We start from the raw sequence: 7435 nt of genomic DNA, 5'->3' as shown, positions 1-7435 counted from the left end.
GTTTTATCTGAGTTTAACATTAGAAAATTACAGGTCATCCAGGTTTTAACATCCTGAAGGCACATTTGAAGTTTAGCTAACTGATGAGTTTCATCTGGTTTGATCGATAGATATAACTGAGTATCATCTGCATAACAATGAAAGCTTATGGAATATTTCCTGATAATATTGCCTAAAGGAAGCATATATAAAGTGAAGAGGATTGGTCCGAGGACAGATCCTTGTGGAACTCCATGACTAACTTTGGCGTGCATGGAGGACTCATCGTTAACATGTACAAACTGAAATCGATCTGATAAATAGGACTTAAACCATCTTAGAGCGGTTCCTTTAATGCCAATGAAATATTCCAGTCTCTGCAATAGGATCTGATGGTCAATGGTATCAAATGCAGCACTAAGATCTAATAAAACCAGTACAGAGACAAGTCACAAATGGTCTAGTCGGTAATGTCTCTAGTCACAAATGGGTGTAGTTGTTAATGTGTTTCTGTTTGGTTTGTTCTTGTCAGGGAGGTGACTGTGCCGTCCTTCATTGTGGTTAACCTGTCCAATGATGGCTACTTCCTGCCACCTAGCGCTGTGCAGTCAGAACATCACCTACTGGACTTCCTGAAAGGGGTTTTGGATGGCAGTATCCAGGTGAGTCCGGACTCCAGAGTCACCCGGAGGACAAAGGAGAGCTTCACCAGCTCTGTTTAATTATTTCTGATCAATCTTTGTTTCACTTCTCAGAGACAGGGAGGAAACGACATCGCCCAGCGCATCAGACGTTTAATTTACGACGCCAAAGTCACGCTGACGGTAAGTTTTCAGTCCTGTTTCTGGTTTACACCTGAGTGTTTGTCTCAGTGACCTCTGACCTCTCCGTCCTCTGTCTGTCCGTCCAGCCACTGTTCAGCGAGGCTCCGCTGTTCGCCTGCCTCCTGGTCAGCATCCCGCTCATCTTCATCTCCACCTTCGTCTACCTCTGCTGTTTTGCCCGACCCACACTGATTGATGATGATGGTGAGGCCATTCCACTGTTGGCACCATCAATGCAGAGCCGCAAGAAACGCACCGACAAAAAGTCAGACTGATGAGGATCAGGAGGAAGACCAGATCCAGAAAACCTCAGTGTCCATCACAACAGCATCATCTCTGACCTTTTTCTGTGAAATAAAATAAAAACAGTACACACAGTTTACCGCTTCACCTCTGTTTTAATAACTGCAACAGAAACCAGGGATTCAAAGAGCAACTTTACAGAAATAAACAGAGAGAGTTAAGCTAGTCAGGCACTGCCAAGAGGGCAAGACGCCCACACTGACCTTCACTATCGCTCTACAGAAACTGATCCACGTTTTATAGAGTAGAGTCCTCCACACAGTCAGACCCAACAGATCCCGTCATGAGCAGCATTTGGTCACAAAGGCGAGGAAAAACTCTTTTAGCAGGTAGAAATGTCGAGCAGAACCTGGGAGGAAAGAGAACACACAGCAGCAGCATCCACATTGAGCAGCAGGAAGCCTGCAACTACAGATCCAAAGCCCACAGATCCAACTGTCAGATCATTGGCTAACAAACCTTTGTTGGTTAATGATCTGAAAACTGAAAATAATTAGCATGTCATGTTTTAGCTGAGACCTGAGCAGCTCTGACAGCTGCCATGATTACCAGCCTGTGTCCTGTACGTCTTGTTCCTCTCTGTTCCAGCAGGAGTCTCCGAGCTGTAGGCCTGGTTTCTGTTGCACGTGTCCTCCGATGCAGGACTGACGGACACACAGCTCTGTGGCTCATGGTAACTTCACTCTATGTTGATAACATCTATTGTTTGTTAAATGTGTTCATGTCTTCTGTTTATTTGTTTATTTCATGGTGTGTTTTAACTGCACATGGACAATAAAGGCTGTCAAATCAAATCACAAGATCTAATTCATATCAGTAAGAAAAAGGATCAGCTGGACTTCCCCAACATGAAACCCCTCATCAGCGTGGTCACATTCTGGACTCAGTGTTTAAACATGGATAGTGTTTCAGCATCAGAGGTGTGAAAAGCGCTCTGTGTTTGAAGCTAACCCTAAAGACTGAGAGGGTTCTGGATCAGAGAGGTTCCTGTAGACAGCTGAGGCAAAGTTATGAGATAGTTTGAGTGTAAATGTCGGGAACACCTCGTCCCACCTCGACACCCCGCTGCTCCTCTGCAGGTGACGGAGAGGATCGCAGCTGACTCCTTCCTTTAAAATGCTGTGTTATACTTTACGGGTTCATTCTCCACCTTGTTTTAACTTAACGAAGGCAGCCATCTGTTTTTGATGCTCATTATATGAAGTCACGTCTTTGAACAGCGTTTCCTGGATAAAAAGTGCAAATAAAGTTTATTTTTAGTTCAGTTTACGTTTGGACAAATATTCTGTTCTTCTGTTTCAGGTCATTTGGTCCACTTGAATGGGTTTTACCTATAAAACCTCACAATCAATTAAAATACCATAAAATTTTACATCCATTAATTTAAACATTCATTAACCTCTTAAATCCTTTAAAATCAGATTTGAGTAAAACAGATTTGATCAGATTAGTTCTGAATGTTCTGCCTCAGATTATTGATCTGGTGTTTGGCATCAAGTGTTTGTTCTGAGCAGAAAGAAAAGTTTGAAACCACATTAACTTTCACTCAGGAGCAAAAATCAGCCTTTAAAGTGAAAGAAATAAAGATTATGTCGTGGTTTTATGTATGTAAAGGAAAGGTGGGGACCAATAAAATATAGAAATAGAACATAATGCAGCTCGTCTTTTAGCTGAAGTTCCTTTTTTTGGACAATTTGTTTCTTTTAAACTTCAAGCTTTCTTGTTGTCTAATTAAACGTTTTATTTGTTAGTTCACTTTTCTTGTAGCTGTTTTTTTGGAACATTTTAAGAAAGTTAAGGGGACCTGTCCCCGGGGGCCCGGGGGGGCCCCCTGGGAAATGACACCTGTGGAAAAAATAAGAGCCAGCGGCCTCGCGGGCTCTTATTTTGGAGGTGAGGCAGAGCGGATGTTTCCGTGAAGCTAACAGCTAACAGCTAGTTAACTGTGCTAAACTCCGTCCCCGTCCCGGTACCGGACCTGCGGACCCCAGAACCAGTTGGACCCGCACCTTCGGGTTCTTCTCATGGTGCCGCTCGAGTGAAGAAGCTTCTGGAAGCTGCTCGTGCACGCGCTCTGTCTCCATGGCTACGGAAGAGTTCTACGAGGTGACGCGAGCTAATGCTAACATGCTAACGGCAGAGCTAACTTTACAAAGTGAGCAGCCGAGCGACAGAAAGTGACGTAAAGTGGTTCTTTAGAGACTAGGGGACTCGCGAGCGCGAGTCCGAGTCCGCAGCCGGAGGGTTCGGGCCCCGGTACCAACTACAGACCCAGTTAGGTAGCTTAGCGTTAGCTCGGCGTTAGCTCAGGCTAGCATTACAGTGCAGGAGAGTTAGCATGTGTGTCAGAGTCCATAAAGTGAAGAACCGATCACTCTGCTAATCAATAACCTCAGATCACAGTGACGTAGGTCAGACTATTCATCAGAAAACTGATCGATCAACACAAACTCGTTACGTCATCAGTTCTCTCTGAAGTTATTAATCAATGAAAAGCAAAGTATCAGCTGGTCGATCAGAAGGCTTCCTCCTGTGGTGATCAATAAACGGGTGTAAAGTAGGACAGGAATGGGTTTATTGATCATCTCTGAGCATTACGTCATCAGCAGCACAGTTTGTTGTTAAGGTGTTCAGGTCTTTGTGACGGACAGCTGATCCATCGCAGCAGCCCAGTGAAGGTGCTTGGATTTTCTAAAGCTGTGTCTGAACTTCCTGATTTGTTGCATCATTGATCCGTCAGCTTGAGACGGACAGGTTGGAGAAACGACCTCGCGCCGTCTCTGCTGAATAAACTTTATTAACACAGTCAGAATGTGACCAACACACTGATGGTAATGAGTCATGTAAAGATGGCGTTTCCCCCTGCAGGTGGAGAGGATCGTGGACAAGAGGAAGAATAAGAAGGGGAAGGTGGAGTACCTGGTCAGGTGGCGAGGCTACAGCTCAGAGGGGGACACGTGGGAGCCTGAGAGTCACCTGTCCACCTGCATGATCTACGTCCACGACTTCAACCGTCAGTTCTCTGAGCGACAGAGAGACACCACCTTACTGCGCTCCACCCGCAGCTCGCCCAGCCACCACTGCAGCCCCGCCCACAGACCGCCCTGCAGGCCTCCGCCCGCCGGCGCTCGCAGTGACATCAGCAGCGGAGGTTTAACCGGAGACTCTGATCAGCTGAGACCTGCTCTCGGCCCGGCTCACCTGCCCCCAGCCGGACTGACCCGCCCCGCCTACGTCAGCCCCCAGCAGCCCCTGCCGGCCGGCAGGTTCAGCAGCGGTCAGATGTCGGGGTCCCTGGCCGGCTCGGCACGCCGCAGCGTGGACCTGTCCAAGACCGGCATCAAGATCCTGGTTCCTAAGAGTCCGATGAACAGCCGTCTGGACTCGGAGGAGTCTCCCAGTGAGGCGGCTCACAGCCTGGAGGCCGGAGCTCAGGAGGCCCACCTGGTCCCACCTGAGGTCGCCCTGCTGGAGAAACCTGCAGGAGTCCAGCTGGGACCCGGAGAGGAGAGGGCCCGCATGGGGACCAGACCCCGCTGCCAAAACCCCCTGCCCCCGCCCCGGCTGCCCGTCACACCTGCTGCCATGCGCTTCCTTGGCGGAACAGGTAAGGTCAAAGGTCATACAGCATTTCACTAAATCTGAACCCAGGATCAGCAGGGAACAGGTGAGACCACAGTCCAGGTGACCCTGTAAGTCTAGTGCTCACCAGCGTCTCCTCCAGGTAACTCTGCGTTGAGGGAGGGTGTCGCTGCCAACGGGATGTCAGGTGTGCAGAGTGCTGTTGCCGGGGCGACCAGTGTGACGGGGAAACGGCGTCTGGAGGAACGTTCTGCTTTCGACAAACGTCTGAGGTTCAGCGTTCGACAGACGGAGAGCGCTTACCGTTACCGCGACATCGTGGTGAAGAAACAAGACGGCTTCACCCACATCCTGCTGTCCACCAAGAGCTCAGAGAACAACACGCTCAACCCCGAGGTGAGGCCACGCCCCCCTCAGGTGCAGCGCCACGTGGAACTGATCAATGATATGAATAAAATAACAGAAATGATGATAGCAACAGTAACCACAGACTCTACCGTCCCTCTTCACCCTCGTCAGGTGATGAAGGAGATCCAGAGCGCCATGGCGACAGCAGCATCAGATGACAGTAAGCTGGTGTTACTTGGCGCCGTCGGCAGCGTCTTCTGCTGCGGTCTCGACTTCCTGTATTTCATCAGACGCCTGACGGACGACAGGAAGAAAGAGAGCATCAAGATGGCCGAAACCATCAGGTAACGCCTCGCTCATGGCCGCCCTGTCTGATGTCATCAGTTGGTAAGCGCTGACCTCTGACCCTTGTCTCCTCTCCTCAGGACCTTCGTCAACACCTTCATCCAGTTCAGGAAGCCGATCGTGGCGGCGGTGAATGGGCCGGCGCTCGGCCTCGGCGCCGCCATCCTGCCGCTCTGTGATGTGGTGTGGGCCAATGAGAAGGCCTGGTTCCAGACGCCTTACACGTCTTACGGCCAGACGCCAGACGCCTGCTCTTCCTTCACCTTCCCCCGCATCATGGGCCTCGCCTCGGTCAGTACACCACTTAGAACGTTAAAGCATTCCGTTCCAGGCTAAGCTAAAGCATTCTGTTCCGTTCCAGGTTAAGTTAAAGCATTCTGTTCTGTTCCAGGCTAAGCTAAAGCATTCTGTTCCGTTCCAGGCTAAGCTAAAGCATTCTGTTCTGTTCCAGGCTAAGCTAAAGCATTCTTCCAGTCTAAGTTAAAGCATTCTGTTCTGTTCCAGTCTAAGTTAAAGCATTCTGTTCCGTTCCAGGCTAAGCTAAAGCATTCTGTTCCGTTCCAGGTTAAGTTAAAGCATTCTGTTCCGTTCCAGGTTAAGTTAAAGCATTCTGTTCTGTTCCAGTCTAAGTTAAAGCATTCTGTTCTGTTCCAGTCTAAGTTAAAGCATTCTGTTCTGTTCCAGTCTAAGTTAAAGCATTCTGTTCCGTTCCAGTCTAAGTTAAAGCATTCTGTTCCGTTCCAGGCTAAGCTAAAGCATTCTGTTCCGTTCCAGGCTAAGCTAAAGCATTCTGTTCCGTTCCAGGCTAAGCTAAAGCATTCTGTTCCGTTCCAGGCTAAGCTAAAGCATTCTTCCAGGCTAAGCTAAAGCATTCTTCCAGTCTAAGTTAAAGCATTCTGTTCTGTTCCAGTCTAAGTTAAAGCATTCTGTTCCGTTCCAGTCTAAGTTAAAGCATTCTGTTCCGTTCCAGTCTAAGTTAAAGCATTCTGTTCCGTTCCAGTCTAAGTTAAAGCATTCTGTTCCGTTCCAGTCTAAGTTAAAGCATTCCATTCTGTTCCGTTCCAATCTAAGTTAAAGCATTCTGTTCCGTTCCAGTCTAAGTTAAAGCATTCTGTTCCGTTCCAGGCTAAGTTAAAGCATTCTGTTCCGTTCCAGGCTAAGCTAAAGCATTCTGTTCCGTTCCAGGCTAAGCTAAAGCATTCTGTTCCGTTCCAGGCTAAGTTAAAGCATTCTGTTCTGTTCCAGGCTAAGTTAAAGCGTTCTGTTCCGTTCCAGGCTAAGTTAAAGCGTTCTGTTCTGTTCCAGGCTAACGAGCTGCTGCTGAGCTGCAGGAAGTTGACGGCGCAGGAGGCGTGTTCTAAAGGTTTGGTGTCTCAGGTTCTCTGGCCGGGAACCTTCACACAGGAAGTGATGCTGCGAATCAAAGAGCTGGTGATGGTCGACTCAGTGGTCAGTCTCTCACGCGCGCACACACACACACACACACACACACACACACACACACACACACACACACACACACACACACACCAGGGGTAGTTAGTAACCACACGTGGCGTCGCGGCGTCATGTTCTTGGCACACGTGGCGTCGCGGCGTCATGTTCTTGGCACACGTGGCGTCGCGGCGTCATGTTCTTGGCACACGTGGCGTCGCGGCGTCATGTTCTTGGCACACGTGGCGTCGCGGCGTCATGTTCTCGGCACACGTGGCGTCGCGGCGTCATGTTCTCGGCACACGTGGCGTCGCGGCGTCTGCAAATGTGGCGTCATGTCCTCTGCACACGTGGCGTCATGTCGTCATGTCCTCGGCACACGTGGCGTCACGTCGTCATGTTCTCGGCACACGTGGCGTCACGTCGTCATGTTCTCGGCACACGTGGCGTCACGTCGTCATGTTCTCGGCACACGTGGCGTCGCGGCGTCTGCAAATGTGGCGTCACGTCGTCGTGTCCTCTGCACACGTGGCGTCACGTCGTCGTGTCCTCGGCACACGTGGCGTCACGTCGTCGTGTCCTCGGCACACGTGGCGTCACGTCGTCGTGTCCTCGGCACA

General features: G+C 49.6%; 3 protein-coding genes and 1 long non-coding RNA gene across 7 annotated transcripts in view; 3 read left to right on the top strand and 1 right to left on the bottom strand.

Annotated features, from left to right (window-relative positions):
• Positions 1-1183, top strand: part of LOC123972020 (protein disulfide-isomerase TMX3-like) — a 19694-nt gene extending 18511 nt beyond the window's left edge. For both annotated transcript variants that reach the window (XM_046051214.1, XM_046051213.1), the window contains exons 14-16: positions 512-641; positions 735-803; positions 890-1183. In XM_046051214.1, the coding sequence (XP_045907170.1) occupies positions 512-641; positions 735-803; positions 890-1078 (388 nt within the window). In that variant the 3' untranslated portion in view covers positions 1079-1183. The remainder of the gene's footprint in view (positions 1-511; positions 642-734; positions 804-889) is intronic.
• LOC123972050 lies at positions 347-2592 on the bottom strand. Its single transcript, XR_006825352.1, has 3 exons — positions 1656-2592; positions 1310-1455; positions 347-1150 (listed from the first exon to the last, which is right to left on the bottom strand). It is a non-coding gene; the product is annotated as an uncharacterized LOC123972050 (long non-coding RNA).
• Positions 2593-2991: 399 nt separating this feature from the next.
• Positions 2992-7435, top strand: part of cdyl (chromodomain protein, Y-like) — a 6517-nt gene continuing 2073 nt past the window's right edge. Inside the window, exons 1-6 of one of the 3 annotated variants that reach the window (XM_046051204.1) lie at positions 2992-3212; positions 3975-4713; positions 4831-5084; positions 5208-5380; positions 5462-5672; positions 6687-6830. In XM_046051204.1, the coding sequence (XP_045907160.1) occupies positions 3189-3212; positions 3975-4713; positions 4831-5084; positions 5208-5380; positions 5462-5672; positions 6687-6830 (1545 nt within the window). In that variant the 5' untranslated portion in view covers positions 2992-3188. The other 2 variants (XM_046051206.1, XM_046051205.1) reach the window with 2 other exon arrangements.
• LOC123972032 (putative protein CRIPAK) overlaps positions 6857-7435 on the top strand; it is a 1283-nt gene continuing 704 nt past the window's right edge. Inside the window, exon 1 of the mRNA XM_046051242.1 lies at positions 6857-7292. Coding sequence (XP_045907198.1) covers positions 7012-7292 — 281 coding nt within the window. The 5' untranslated portion in view covers positions 6857-7011. The remainder of the gene's footprint in view (positions 7293-7435) is intronic.

The sequence above is a fragment of the Micropterus dolomieu genome, linkage group LG06, assembly GCF_021292245.1.
Source record: "Micropterus dolomieu isolate WLL.071019.BEF.003 ecotype Adirondacks linkage group LG06, ASM2129224v1, whole genome shotgun sequence".
In the NCBI taxonomy this organism is placed as follows: domain Eukaryota; kingdom Metazoa; phylum Chordata; class Actinopteri; order Centrarchiformes; family Centrarchidae; genus Micropterus; species Micropterus dolomieu.
The sequence above is the reverse complement of the archived record's forward strand: the minus strand, read 5'-3'. Positions and strand labels throughout refer to the sequence as shown.